Source organism: Halichoerus grypus, chromosome 6, assembly GCF_964656455.1.
Source record: "Halichoerus grypus chromosome 6, mHalGry1.hap1.1, whole genome shotgun sequence".
NCBI lineage: Eukaryota > Metazoa > Chordata > Mammalia > Carnivora > Phocidae > Halichoerus > Halichoerus grypus.
The window spans coordinates 100,629,845-100,645,518 of NC_135717.1; the positions used below are offsets into that span (position 1 = coordinate 100,629,845).

The 15,674-nt window shown below is 37.1% G+C and overlaps 1 protein-coding gene across 2 annotated transcripts in view; it reads left to right on the forward strand.

The window, feature by feature from the left end:
• The window catches only part of STK38L (serine/threonine kinase 38 like), an 80,439-nt gene extending 65,836 nt beyond the window's left edge, over positions 1 to 14,603 (forward strand). For both annotated transcript variants that reach the window (XM_036080213.2, XM_078075801.1), the window contains exons 6-14: positions 4,444 to 4,567; positions 6,383 to 6,537; positions 6,898 to 7,000; positions 7,185 to 7,246; positions 9,629 to 9,746; positions 10,159 to 10,282; positions 11,251 to 11,346; positions 13,366 to 13,457; positions 13,564 to 14,603. In XM_036080213.2, coding sequence (XP_035936106.2) covers positions 4,444 to 4,567; positions 6,383 to 6,537; positions 6,898 to 7,000; positions 7,185 to 7,246; positions 9,629 to 9,746; positions 10,159 to 10,282; positions 11,251 to 11,346; positions 13,366 to 13,457; positions 13,564 to 13,691 — 1,002 coding nt within the window. In that variant the 3' untranslated portion in view covers positions 13,692 to 14,603. The remainder of the gene's footprint in view (positions 1 to 4,443; positions 4,568 to 6,382; positions 6,538 to 6,897; positions 7,001 to 7,184; positions 7,247 to 9,628; positions 9,747 to 10,158; positions 10,283 to 11,250; positions 11,347 to 13,365; positions 13,458 to 13,563) is intronic.
• Positions 14,604 to 15,674: the final 1,071 nt, after the last annotated feature.

Below are 15,674 nucleotides of genomic sequence, written 5' to 3' on the forward strand. Positions count from 1 at the left end.
TAAGTATATGTTTTAGTGGGAGAGCCAGCAGGATTTTCTGTGATGTCCTGTACACTGGGGGATGAGAGGATGGGTAAGGATAGTGAGGGGAAAATGGAAGAATCAGGGTACTACCTAGAGTTTCATTTAGGAATGGGACACATTATGGTGTTGTTTTCTGATTTAGAAGAGACTAAAGAAAGAACAGATTTGGAGATAGTGGGAATGAAGGGTTCTCTTTGTGGTATATTAAGTTTGAGCTGCCTGTTAGATCCAGGAAAAGATATTAAGTTCACAACTGGCTGGAATCTGGAGAGAAGTTTCACTAGAAATATAATTTGGAAGCCACCAATATATTGATCATATATTGGGGCAAGATGAAATTGCCTAGAAAACAAATATAGTAGAGAAGGAAAGAGGGCCTGGATCCAAGCCCTAGGGAACAATAGGCAGAAAAGAAACCAGCAAGGGGAACCAAGAGGGAACATCTAATCCGGTAGGGGAAAACTGGGAGAACATGGTATCATGGAAGCCAAGAGAAGAAAGTGCTTAAAGGAGGAGATAGGTGGTCAACTATGTGGAATGCTGCTAAGAGAGTACAAGAGGAAGACAAACCAGTGGATGTCACAATATGGAGATTTTTTAATAACTTGGCAAGGACATTTCCAGTGGATTGCAGGGCAGAAGGCTAACTGAAATGGTGAGAAAGAAAATGGGAAGCAAAAGTAGGGAATGTGAGTACAGATAAATCTTCCACGTGAGGTAGAACAAAGAACAGATTGTTTGTTTCTTTGTTTGTTTGTGTTTTTTTTCCCCAAAGAACAGATTTGTAAAGTGAGACTTAGGGTAAAAAAGGATTTTTTTTCTTTTTTTAAAGACAAATGTTTTGATGCTGATTAGAAGAATCCATTAGAAAGAAAAATTGAAGATGCAGGAGAGAGGGGACGGATAACTATAGGAATACACTGGAAGACAGAAGAGTTGATCCTTGAGAGGAGTGGACTGTACCTATCCATTAAAACAGGAAGGAGAGGCAGAGAAAATGGGAACAAATGCAGGGTGGTTGATCTGGCAGCGTCAAGTGCCAAGTTCCTGCCTGCGTGCAAATAAGTGAGGTCATCATCTCAGAGTAGAGAGGGACAAGCTGGCTTGCTGGAGGTGTATAGAGAATTTGTGAAATAGTCACACCTATTGACTTAAAGGGTGGGAAAGCAGACTTGCTGCGGAAATACAGTTGAATGCCCATTGAGATTTGCAATCCTGAATGTACAGTGAAACCTGTTGGCATAGTTGGGTGACCTTTCTGTAGTAATACTTAATTGCTCTGGGGTGGATAGAGAATAGACCGAAATTTGAGTCTAATTAGGGTTGGTGTTTTCCAGGCAAATACAATGGAGGAAGGGGACAAGAGAGTTCAGAGTGTTTGCAAAAACAGTGATCAGAATGATGGAATCTAGGCTGGGTAGAAAAAGAAATGAGGTTGTGAGGAGAGCAAAAGAGAAAAAGTTGTAGAATCCATGAAAGGAAGATTGAAATATAAGAATAAGAGATCTGGAAGGATAAAAGGTGGAAATAGAGTTCCTCAAAATGGAGACTTTAGAGGGGGTACAGTTATTGGTGATGAGAAGGCCAAGACGATTACCATGGGTGGCTGAGGTGCAGTGGCGGAAGAGATCATTGAAGATGAGGAAGAAGTCAGTAGATAGGGCATTTGATGGTTCACCTTATGGATGTTGAAATCTATCCATGAGTGGAGAAGCTAGAAAGGAAGTTGGTGAGCCAGGAGCTGAAGTCATGAATGAGTGAGAGGGATGACCCAGGAGCTCTCTAAATGGTAGCCATGAGGATAGATGGTGGCTGATGGAGTTGCACAGTGTGTACTTCAAAGGAGCTGCAGAGAAGGAGAGGGTCACAATGGTACAGAAGCAGCAGAAGAATGAGCAGGAAACCTGCCCCCTCGCCAAGTAAGGCATGAGAGGAGAGCACGTCATTCTTGAGAACTCACTGTGCGGGAAGACAGAACTGTCAACAGCCTGGTTTCAGTTAGAATGACAAGGTGAAAGAACCGTCCAGAGGTGAGACGATATGGGACTTTTTTGAAGACACACTGATTCCAGAGGGAAGAGGTTGGTTTGGAATTCAAGGAAGGTCGAGGTATTGAATTGTATTAGAGAATTACAGATAATGATAAGAATAAAGGTCTGGGTCAAGATGTACAGCCTCAGAGACAAAGAGATAAACAGTATCTAACTAAGCCATATGGGATTAGTCCTGGATAGGGTTTTGGAGGAGGGACAAAAGGAGCAGTTAGTTCCAGCTATAGTCTTCGTCTTACTAGCCAACATGTGGCTACCAGGCACTTGAGTGTAGCTAGTCTGAATTGAGATAAGCTGTAAATGGCAAATATATACCAAATTTTGAAGACTTTGTACAAAATAAATCTCAGTAATTCTTATATTCATTATGTATTGAAATGATAAACTATATATAATTAAAAATATTTCATCTGTTTCTTTTTACTTTTTATGTGGCTACTAGAGAATTTTAAATTACGTTTGTGGCTTGCATTGTATTTCTGTTGGACAGCACTGATCTAGAATATTTTCCCAGAAGTTGAAGAGTTTCTGACCACTGTTCATTCCTATGCAGGGAAAATCTCACTGGAGCCCAAACATCAAGTCTGTTTTGCGTTTTGTTATTGTTTTCCCCCCTATATAAATTAATTTGTGTTTGCTACCATTGAATTTCATTTTAGAAAACCTTTTCCCACTCAATTCTAATATGTCATTATGTGAAGTGTTTATTACATTTACTTTAATACTAACCAGTGCACAAAGTAGCAATTTATCTCCCTGATATTGTGGTACCAGATTACTATGTGCGATAACTTCCTATTCTTTGAAAACATAGGCCCATTTTGAAAACATCCTGTAATCTGACTTCAAGATATTTAAAAACAATAAAGCCAAGTTGATGACATAGTTTTTCCTGACAGCAGCAGATGTAACATCAAAGGCTTAAGGTTTTTCCTTTACTAATCTTAAAATGCTTTGTTGAAGGCAATAGGTAGGAATTTTGATACCATTGTTCACTTTATGAAACAGATCCAGAGAGATTCTGAGGTTTTTTCATGCCCGAAAGCAAGTTCTTAGTTTTCAACTGTTTTTCCTGTGCTTTGATCTCAGAGCATTTATTGTACCAGGTAATAAATACAGTAATCCCAAATATGACATTTTAAGCAGATCATATTTCATTACCATGAAAAGGCTTAGGAAATCTGGGTTCTCGTGTGCTTTGGGCCAGAGTTCATAATGATGCACAATGAGAACAGCAAAAGGATAAAATCAAATATTATTGTTAATCTTTGAAGAGAAAATATATAAATATATTAATGCAAAACATCTGAAAATTGATTATACCAACCCGATAAATTACTCAGTTTATAAAATTTTCCAGTCTATAAAATGTTCATATAAAAGTATCCCTAGTATAATTGTATGTCTGACAAGTCAGCAGCAAAACCCCCAAAAGTTACACTAATTTGCTGTAGATCATGTTAATAGATATTATAGAGGTTTTATATTTAACAAAATAATATAAAGTTATTATAATTGACAAGATAATACAAAGTTATTATAAATGTTTCTGCTTGTTAAAAAAAAAAAACCAAATGTTTAAAAACCACATAAGGCCCCTTTTTTTTAACTAATAGCACTTAAAAACAGTTTGCTAAGGACCCTGACTTTGTCATACCAACCTGTTAAGGCATTGCTTATTACTTTTTTTTTTTAATTTTATTATGTTATGTTAGTCACCATACAATACATCATTAGTTTTTGATGTGGTGATCTTATTACTTTTAACTTTCAAAAGTCAGGCCAGGGGCACCTGGGTGGCTCAGTCAGTTAAGTGTTCGACTCTTGGTTTTGACTCAGATCTTGATCTCAGGATCATGATCTCAGGGTCATGAGATCTGACCCCGCATCAGGCCCTGAGCTCAGCACAGAGTCTGCTTGAGATTCCTTCCCCCTTCTCCTTCCCCATCTGCTTCTCCCCCTGCTTGCTCTCTCTCTCTTTCTCTCTCAAATAAATAAATAAATAAACCTTAAAAAAAAAAAAAAAAAAGACCAGGGGCTGAAATTTATATAACAAAGCTAGGATCCTTGGCAAATAAGGATTCTGGTTGGAAAGTTTTTGGACTAAGCATTTTTCTACTTCAGAGGCCTCAGCTTTCTGTAATGTACCTGTAGATCCCACCTTTTCAGGCCTAAAGATAAACTCTAAAATACACCATTTCCTGAGGTTCTCCATATATAATGAGGATCTGAACATGCGTATATATTTCAAATCTTTTCTAAAACTCCCCCTTTCCTTCATGACTGTTACGGAACTGGATGGTAAGAGGTAAACTTGAAAAAATGTGTAATGTGTTGCAATTATTTTTTTCAAAATACATTCATCTAGGTGGCCCATATCCGAGCAGAAAGAGATATTTTGGTAGAAGCAGATGGTGCCTGGGTGGTGAAGATGTTTTACAGTTTTCAAGATAAGAGGAACCTTTATCTGATCATGGAATTTCTCCCTGGAGGTAAAAACAAATGTAATAGCAATTACAGACTGAACACAAGCACATCTTTATATGTAATTATTATCCTGTTTGTTAGGTTTACTGTCCTATTCCTAGCAGTCATGGTTTTCCGTAGTCCCTCCCATAATAATGCTAATTTTCACCACAAATCAGATTATTTTGAAGGAATAATAAATTCACATTTTAAATACTACCAGTCTGGGTTTACGGGGTATAATTAGTTAGATTGTTGCAGGTCTAGAGTTAGGAACAATAAGTCACTAAAGAGAGAGACAACCCAATGGGCAAATGATAGACAATATATAGAAGAGAAACTCTAGCAGGTCTATAAATACATAGGAAAATGTTCAACTCTGCTCATATTCAGGGAAATGCAAATTAAAACAAAAATGAGCTACCATTTCACACATAACTGATTAGTAAGAACATTAAGAGTCTGATGAGGCTGTGGGAGAAACTGGCCTCTCTCGTATCTAAATTAATCTCTAACTCTTACAGAGAGCAATTCATAGATACCAGTGAAGTTGAAAGTGCATGCGTCCTACAATCCAGCAATTTTACAACTAGTGTATTCCCCAGAGATTCTCCCAGACACATGCACAAGAGACCTGTGAGACCACTGAAGCATTGTTGTGATAGTGAAAAACTGCAAGCAAGATAAGTGTCCATCAGTAGAATGGATAAATAAAATGTGGCATAATTATGTGCTGAAATATTTTACAGCAGTTAAAAGTCAGGAGCTCTGGGCGCCTGGGTGGCTCAGTTGGTTAAGCGACTGCCTTCGGCTCAGGTCATGATCCTGGAGTCCCGGGATCGAGTCCCGCATCGGGCTCCCTGCTTGGCAGGGAGTCTGCTTCTCCCTCTGATCCTCCTCCTTCTCATGCTCTCTGTCTCTCATTCTCTCTCTCTCTCAAATAAATAAATAAAATCTTTAAAAAAAAAAAAAGTCAGGAGCTCTATCCATTTCAATAAGAAGAGCTCAGAAACAGTGGAGTAAGAAAGCAAGCTGTGGAATTATATGTACAGTTGATATCATTTATGTAATTTTTAAAAATTTGAAAGACTGTAATTTCATAGATTAAGATATATGTATATGAAAACATATTTTAAAAATAAGCTAGAAGGATACCCACCAAACCAAGTCCATGATAATGGTTACTCAGCAAAAAGGGAAAGGGGAATAAAATGGGATAGAGGACAAAGAACACCTTTACATGTGTTTTTTTTTTTTAAGACTCGAAGTATCATAAAAAATATTAACAGTTGTCAGCTCTGAGTTGTAAGTTCGCCATTGTTTATTCTTTGCCCCTTTTTAAAGAAAAAATTCCTTGAAAGTAAAAGAATATCTTTTAGTGGGATAATGTTTTATTTTTGATGGACTCCATTGTTTATTCTTTGCCTCTTTTTAAAGAAAAAAGTCCTTGAAAGTAAAAGAATATCTTGTAGTGGGATAATGTTTTGTTTTTGATGGACTGAAGAGCTCTGAACATTTTTGAAACTTGAATTTGAAAGAATATATCCCATTTCCAGGCGTGCTTACTCTGATTCATTTTCTCAGTTCAGCATATTTTCCTCAGTGACTTAGTCGGGATGTTGAGTGGTGGATATTACTTCATTATCACCTGCTTTCTACCTTAAAAGTCATTAAATGTTGTGAAACTTCTGCTAATGCAATGACACTTTTTTTACTTGGCTCCAGAGACGGTTGGAGGTATACTGGGTGGGTCGTACAATGCAAAAATCAGGCATAGGTTTACAGATACAGAGGAAGCTCGAGGTGTTTCTAATACATGATACTTGGTTTCCCTTATGTAGGTGACATGATGACATTGCTAATGAAGAAAGATACCTTGACGGAAGAGGAGACACAGTTCTACATTTCAGAGACTGTCCTAGCAATAGATGCAATCCACCAGTTGGGTTTCATCCATCGGGATATTAAACCAGACAACCTTTTACTGGACGCCAAGGTATGTGAAGAAACTGGTGAATTATTGGGTTGCTGATTCTTTTATGGAGTAATGGAGCTGATTTTGTGATTGAATGGGCAACTACCATTTATATTATTGCTCAACTACATGATGTCATAGAATGATGTGATGAGAGAAGACTCGAGTGAACTGACATCAAGGGAGGATGGCTGTATTTATCTTCTTCCATTTTCTACTTGTAAAAATCGTCATCGTCAAATATTTATAATTTTACTTATCACCTGTAAGAATTCTTATAATGCTAAGAGTTTTTATAATGATTGCTTTTAAAAGAAGATAAGGCTTTTGTTTCAAAGTTAATATAATCTCTTGATTTTACTGGATTTTTTTTTTTTTTAGGGTCATGTAAAATTATCTGATTTTGGTTTATGCACGGGATTAAAGAAAGCTCATAGGACTGAATTCTATAGAAACCTTACACACAACCCGCCGAGTGACTTCTGTAAGTCTGATTCTTTTTTTCCTGGGTAACATAGTGTAGCTGATTTAATTCAGTATTGTTGAGCACTGAAAGTTCTCTTCCTCTCCTCACTCCTTAAACCAATGTATTTACATGTATATTTGTGAATTTGTTTTTTGGTGCAGTTTTTTCCCTCACGATTACAATTCTCTCTTATTGAAATTAGCATTTCAGAACATGAACTCAAAGAGAAAAGCAGAAACATGGAAGAAGAACAGGAGACAGCTGGTAAGTTAGCCATGTCTTTAAGAAAGGTTGCCCTGGTTCTAAAATTTCAGTGGGTTTTGCTTGATCGTTTCCTATCTTCACAATGATTAGTACTTACTTTGTAGCAATGATAAAGCTGCTTCCTGGATCACATAGTTCTTTTAGTTTCTCTGTAACATCTGCTTGCCTGGAAAGTAAATGCTGATTTTTACTTTATGATTTAACTTTATAGCATTTTATGGCTCATACCTATGATTAAGTAATCTGTCTACTAGTAATTAGCACAATATAAAACTCACTGAGATGAGTGTGATTGTAGTGAATGCCTTGTGTGTTCCATTTTTCATACTTGTTCTGAAACAACAAACGCCAGTCAGCATAAGTAAAGTGGTTGTATGTTTCTAAGAACTTCTTCATGGACAAAGTAAATAGGAAGTTTGGCATGTTAACAGATAAAACAGATAAAATAAAATTAGAAAGCAAACTTTACCACAGATAAACTTAACTACTCTTTTTGATGACAGTGGGATAAAACTACTTTTGCCCCACACTATTTCTCCTTTATTACTTAGTGAATATAAGAATTGTTTGCCCCTTTTCCTCTTCCCTTTATCCTATTAACTAGGTCCACGAACATTCTCAGGGTTCGGAATGTGCCTTTTGACTGTTTTCCTGATCTCTTGTACAGCCCGGTACATATAGACACTCTATAAATACTTGTTAAATTCAACCAAGTGATGAAAGGGAAATTAATTCAGCATTCCCTCTGAGTATTGGTGAGGTAAATAGACTGAAAGATAGTCTGATACCCTCTCCAACCAGATAATAAGACCTTTGCATGGTCGAACTCATTCTGTCAATGGCCCAAGTAATTAACTGCAAGCTTCCTGTGCTTGTAAAACATTTCAGTGTTTTTAAAAGTTAAAAAAAAAAAAAAAAAAAAAAGAGTTTTAAAACTATGGAGCTATGAATTAATGACAAAAACTTCCTTCTACTTTTAAATGTGCCATTTTCAGATCAGATTTTACCACTGAGAGAAGAATTGCAGTATTTCCTACTTTTAAGGGGAAAAATGAATACTGCTTAAAAATATGGTGGGAATTCGACTTACAGAGTATTCACAGGTGATTACTGCTGTCATGTTTTATATTCTTGTGGACATTATCATGACTTCTATCAATGTTTATTTACCAAGGGAGAAGTAGAGGGGACTCTTAGTATTTTGGGTAGGAAATCCTTTAGATCTTGTATCCCCCCCCCCAACTAAATGCCAATCAGCAACCTCCCACCCCCACCCCTCAGGTCCTTGAAATGAGAAAATCTGCTGGCACTCATTTTCAAATGGTCCCTAGCATACTGCCCTTAATTGAGAACTACTGCCTTAAAGAAATCATTTTTGTAAGATTTTATATGAATTAAGAATGAAACACTCCATTGCTTTCTAATGGATAAGCAGTGCCCTGGAATTAGGTTTATAATGAAAATACCTGATGTTTCTATATATAGTAGCTTGTAGTTTCCCAACCACATTCCTTTTCTTGTTTCATCCTCCTATCAACTGTGTTAGGACTGTATTATTACTCCAGTTTTCTGTAAGCAGAAGCTGAGGCTCAGATGGGTTGAGTCACTTGCCCGAGAACATATTAGTTGTGAGTGGTGGACTCAGGCCCACTGGGTTCAACCTCTTTATTCTTTTTGAAATGGGATTGTTAACCTTAAAAATAAAACAATTATTTTACCAGCAAAAATGGGTTTATTCGGGAATAACAGAGAATTGCAATTTGGGACAGGCAAGCTGTGGCAAAACCATTGGCAACTCCAACAAAAAAGAAGAAAAATGGTATTTTAAGAGAAGAAGGAGGATTTGAAAGGAGCTGTTTTGAGCAAAAGTCCATCGGAGAAAAGCAAGAGTTGAGGGTGGTGAAGGTCTCTCCTTGGCTGAGCTGCAGGGTAGTTGCTTTCTCATAGGAGATGCGGTGTGTATCTCTCCCTGTTGGGGCCCATAATTGGTGATTCTTTCCCTGTTGGTGATTCCTCCGATGGGGTCTGTAATTGACAGTCCCTCCTGTAACTGACAGCGAGTAGTCCAGAAGTATAGCTCCCCCTTCTAGCATCCCAGGTCCACGTTAGTGAGCTGTCCTTTTATTAATTTTCACAGGATTTAGGGCTAAATATATAAATAATTTAGTTGAGCTTCTTGGGCAGGGGTCAGAAATCGTATCTTAAATAACATATTATCTGACTTGGTACCTGTCACTAAGCTCTCTACATGGTAAACATGCAAAACAAGTATTGAATGAAAATTTAACTGCTGTATATATTGCTTTTTCCAGTAGTGAGCCATACTCAGATCTTTCAAACATATATTTAAGAATGCTGGTTTGATAAGCTCTTCCTTTGCAGGCATATTCCACAGTTGGGACGCCAGATTACATTGCCCCAGAAGTATTCATGCAGACTGGTTACAACAAATTGTGTGACTGGTGGTCTTTGGGAGTGATTATGTATGAAATGCTAATAGGTATGTCTTATCATTTGTTTATGTACATACTATATGAATTTCTGTGAGTGCCACTGATTGAACATATTACAGATATCATGGGCTAAAATGACTGAACTCTTAGACATCCCCCACTGTCAACAGTGATAAATACCAGTGAGCTCTGTAGGGATGCAGGAAAAGGGCGTTTAACCAGAACCCCCATGTGTCAAAGTTGTATCTACGTGGTCTTCCGGATAAAGGGGGTGATGCTTTGAATCCTTTATTTTATTGCCTTTATTAGCAATTTTATTATAAATTGATGAATGGTGACATTTTTTATTGTTGAATAAAACACGTCCAGCTAATTTTCTTTTCCTATGGCACATATACAGTAGGTAGAGTATATTTGATTATTAAAGATGATAAAACTTGTGTTTTCTCGCATATGCAGGATATCCACCTTTCTGCTCTGAAACTCCTCAAGAAACATACAGAAAAGTGATGAACTGGAAAGAAACTTTGGTATTTCCTCCAGAGGTACCTATATCTGAGAAAGCCAAGGACTTAATTCTTAGGTTAGTGGTTAAATCCCTAGAGGAGTTTATGGTATTTTAAAATTTCACAGGTATCTAAAAAGATCAAATTGCCCATTTTACTCTCGTGGGAGGAAAAGGACCACCACTGATCTATACAGTCAAAGAGATCAATAAAGAAAATGTGTTTTTTAAAAACTGCAAACAATTAAAAGGAAGCATGCAGTAAAAAAAAAAGAAAGAGTTAAGAAGAGGGAAGGTGTCTTGTATCATTTCAAAGGTCACTCCTGTTGGTATGCAATGACCCTATTTCATTAAAGGGAAAAGGGAAAATAAATTGTTAGTAGCAGTTCATATCAAAAGTCTATATATGAAATTGTTTCTAAGCAAAGGATTTCATTCTGTTTCTCAACTAAGATGAAGTTTGGTAAGGAATATAAATTGGGACAACCTATGAGTATAGCTAATTGATGGCATATTATCAAAAATCTTTAAACTGTATATGACCTTTGACCCAGTAATTCTAGGAATTTTCTTATGCAGATAATTAGATGTGTGTAAAGATATAGGGAGAATATGTTTATCATGATATGTTTTTAGTAATGAACAGTTGAAAACTAAGTGTTCAACAAGAGTGGACTGGCTAAATAAACTGTAATATTTCCACATGCAAATTTTAGAATATGAAGTTATAGAAAAATATACAATGACTTCGGGAAGTTTTCTCAGTATATTAAATGACAAGAATCGCCCTAAAACAGTAACTACTGTACTAACATGTATTTTAAAAATTGCAATAAAAGACTAAAAGGAAATGGCTTAAAACTGTTGACAGTGGTTCTCCCTGTACAGTGCAATTACAGAGGATTTCTGTTCTCTCCCACGTTTCCCACAAGAAACAGAGCTGACTTCGGTAAACAGAGAAAAAAATGAAATGTTTGAAAAAAAATGCAAATAGGGTACTTTAGATGTAATTTGCATATGATCATTTCTCTGTTTCCATTTTCTAGATTTTGTATTGATTCTGAAAACAGAATTGGAAATAGTGGAGTAGAAGAAATAAAAGGTCATCCTTTTTTTGAAGGTGTAGACTGGGGGCACATCAGGTACGCTCATAGGCTTCGAATGGGAGAGATTTAAGTAAAAACGTTTGTTTTTTACTACATTTAGCAATTAATTTGTCTCTGATTCTGCTAAATACAAGAAGTAACACTGTTACGATAAGCCCTCATTTTTGTCCTGTTCTATCATACTGTATACTGTTCCTCTCTGTCATATACCATCTTCTTCATAAAGTTATAAGAAGACACAGTCCCTTTTTTAAACACTGTGGGAAAAGGGAAATGATGCAAGTAACTTTTAAGAATTTGCCTGTAGTTGTTACTTGTAAGCATTGGCCTTTATGCAGTTTGTGGCCAAAGTACCTTCAGTAGATCTGTGACAGTACTGAAACATAAAACCGATCATGCTGTTTTCTTCCTTCCCTTTGTACTTAGAATAAAATTAAGGCAGCGTAACTGCTTTCCGGACTGTGGGGTGTGGCTCTTCCCTCATCTGCCCCAGTGGCATCTTGTATGGTCTTTCCCACTCCTCCCACCTCAGGGCTTTGCCATTTGCTCTTCATTCTGCCTGAAACGCTCTCCTCTCCCTGCTCCTTGCTGTCCCCACTCCCGCCCCGCGGGGCCAGCTCCTGTTCATCATCCTTTGAGACAGCTAATGAGTCACTTGCTCCACGCAGGTCTTCACTGGAACTCCCACTGTGTGCCAGGCACTCGACCTGTTGTAATAGTAACTCATTTTTTTTTGACCACTTATTATATGTCCAGCACTGTTCTAAGTAAGGGCTTTATGTGCATTTTTTCTCTCATCCTCATAATACACCTTAAAAAATAGGTACCATTATGATGTCTCTTTTACAAATGAGGAAGCTAAAGCACAGAGAAGTAATTTGCCTACAATACCACAGCTAGTAAATAATCTAGCTGGAATTTCTCACTAGAATTGGACCCCTGGGTGTCCTGGTTCTTAACTGCTATGCCGCATTATGCGGTACATACCTCATCTCATCGAACGGAACGACGATTCCCCGCTTCTTAGAGTTGGAAGGACGCTTAGAGCCCACTAGTGCAATCTCTTGCTTTGATAGTAAGGGAACAGTCGCAGAGCAGGGACTAGCCTGCCTCAGGTCATGCTGCTAGTTAGTGACAGGAGATTCCATCTTAGGACACCAGAGTCTATGGTTCTTGTCACTAAAGTAATATAAATTTATTAAGTTACCACATTAAGTATAAATAAGTTGGAATGATTCTGGGAAAAATACTCAGGCTTTTAGATAACAGGCTTTGTTCACTTGTCACCTAATACATCCAGTTAAGTGTATTTGTGAAAAAAATAGAAGCAATAAAAATGGATAGCTTCTTTTAGCTATTTCTATTTTTAAACATTTTTAGCATGATAAGGTATTTTCATGACTGATTTTTTTAACCTAATTTCCCTGATTCCCTTAAAATTTATATGACAGAAGATTTTGGATTTAGATTTCATTGCAAATGTGTAGTCCCTTTGCGCTCCTTAATTTCCCAAAGGGTTTTTTGTTTTTCAAGCGTCTTTGTTTTTTAAAGTAATCTCTACACCCAGTGTGGGGCTCGAACTCATGACCCTGAGACCAAGAGTCAAATGCTCTACTGTCTGAGCCAGCCAGACGCCCCCCAAATGACTTTTAATTTATGGATCCTCTAGTAGAAGAATTCTGTTCCTGAATTACTTAGCTAGGATCCAGTGCGCACAATAGCCAGCGTACATTACGTAATTATAAAATTGTTTGAACAAAATCTCTTCTATTCTCCTTTCCCTTTCATTAGCTCTTATTTTTCCCCTTTAAACAAAACAGCGTGAGAAAGTCTGGGTACAAAGAAATAAAAATTCCAAGTAAATGGTCTTGTTTTCATAAAATATTATAGTCAACCATGACATCCACTTAACAGTCTTCAAGTCCACAATAAATTTCCTTGGCTCCTCTAATATCTATAGCACAGCAAGCAGAATTTGCAAGTAGAATTATTTTTGGAAAATTAAAGAGTTCAAGAAAATTTACCATGCTACTACTCAACCCTTTTTTTTTATAGGGAGAGGCCAGCAGCAATCCCTATAGAAATCAAAAGCATTGATGATACTTCAAATTTCGATGACTTTCCCGAATCTGATATTTTACAACCAGGTAAGATCCTCTACGACACAGCTAACACAATTCACAGTCTGTAAAGATGCCGACATGTTCACTAATGAAATTCTTTTGCTCTTGGTTAATTTTCCTATCTTTCTAGTGCCAAACACCACAGAACCGGACTACAAATCCAAAGACTGGGTTTTTCTCAATTATACCTATAAAAGGTTCGAAGGGTTGACTCAGCGCGGCTCTATCCCCACCTACATGAAAGCTGGAAAATTATGAATAAAGATCACGTTCGCCCACAACCAAGAGAACTCAGGTAGCTGCATCACCAGGCTTGCTTGGCGTAGATAACAATACACTGAAACACTCCCGAAGACGGTGGTGCTTACGACTACAAGAGGAAATTCTACAGGATTAGGATTTCTAAGACTACTACAGGAATTGGTTGGCAGTGCCAGCTGGCTTTTTTTTTTTTTTTAATATTTTATTATTTTTGTTAACTTTATTATACGAAGGTACTGGAATAAAAGAGACGTACATCCCTGTGTAACTGCACTGCCTACATGCGTATTAAGGTCCATTCTGCCTGTGTGTACTGTAACACCTCTGATCAATTCAGGAGAAACATATCATTTAAAGCAACATAGGCTAACCTGTAGGTCACACTGCAGTATTGCTGTCTTACTGCAAGTCTTATGGGTCTAGATAATCAAAAAAAGCCATCTTCCATAGTCGGTGTTAGAATACTTGCCCTACTGGTTTGGACATCTATAGAACGAATAGACATGAAGACAATTTCTGTAATGGTTTTAAGAAATTTTAAAAAGGAAATACACTGGTTATTTAAAAAATAGACTTTATCATCATGTTATTTCACAAACTGCACAGTCAGGGACAAGTTTATAATAAGGAGGACGTTTAACACCTTCACTCAAGCACTCCACTAATATATTTACTTTGCATTCAGAGATACTGATGACCTTTATATACGTAGTCTGTATACTCATAGGGAGATGTACTGTATCATATAAAATGTAAAGTTGCTTTTCTTGTGACAAAAGGACTTCTTTTTTAACAAGAGGACATGGCATTATTTTGATTTGATTATGGTGAGTTGAATTTAAGAAATGACCGTGAAGGCTGCTTGTAGAACTGGTGTATTTTTATTAAACTATTTTTTTAAATGTCAAACTTCTGATCATGGAAATGGACTTGTAGAGAACAAAGAGCTATCTACTTTGGTTTTCTAGAAAGTTGTTACATATCATGGCCGGTTAACTTTTCTTTCTTTTGGTGAAAATTTTTCCTTTGATAGTACTTGTATTATCGTGCCATTATTTTCTTACACTCCAAATGTACCAAAGATCCTGAACAGAGTGGATGTTCACAATTGAGGAGAATTTTCCTTTCCTGTGGGAATGCCATATTCAGACACGACAGATCTTTGATAGAGGTCAGCTTATTCAAGGGCAATATTGTTCATGTTCAGCTACATCACTGTGGTTAACGTCCGTGGAATTAAGGCAGTAAATGCAGGCGGGGGGCGGGGGCGGGCGCGGGGGAGGTTGTAATGAGGATAGGGGAGATGATGTCAGCATAAAATTCTTTAGCTGTTTCCCGAAGAATTAAGTCATCTTTTCTAGCTCAACATTTTGTTCTAAAATGACTCCCTGAGGTTTTGGTTTCATAACTACTAGTTAAGGAACAATACTTTATCAAAGAATGGCCTAATGTTTGTCTTAACTGTTAATTGATAAAGAGTGTTTTAAAGATACAACAATTATAACCATGATCTGTGATCAAAATCGAAAGTGATGGTTTATTTGTAGCTATGTTCTTCTTAATGGGGAAGAACTGCACAGGATCATTATGCAAATCTACAGAAGCTTTTGTAAATGCTGCCGCTAGGTAGCTCCACGATGTTTCAACAAGGCCATCCTGGTTGGTTGGTTGGTTGGTTGGTTGGTTGGTTGGTGGTTTTTCTCCCCACTGTTCTCTCTCTTTCCTTCTTCTTTCCATTCTTTCTAGTATTTGTGTGGTACTTACTATGTGTTCATCTAATAGTTCATCTCCATTTTTCTCATTTGGATCATGTGGCTGAGTATCTAGGAGAGAGAACTATTAAAATTTTGGGGTTATCTCAATTTGACCAGCTCTGGTTCTTCTAATTATAACTCCCTCTAATTTTAAAAAATCTGTAACTGCTGCTCAGTTTTATGAGATTTTCTCACCCCAACCTCATCCCCTCTTTAAAAAAAAAAA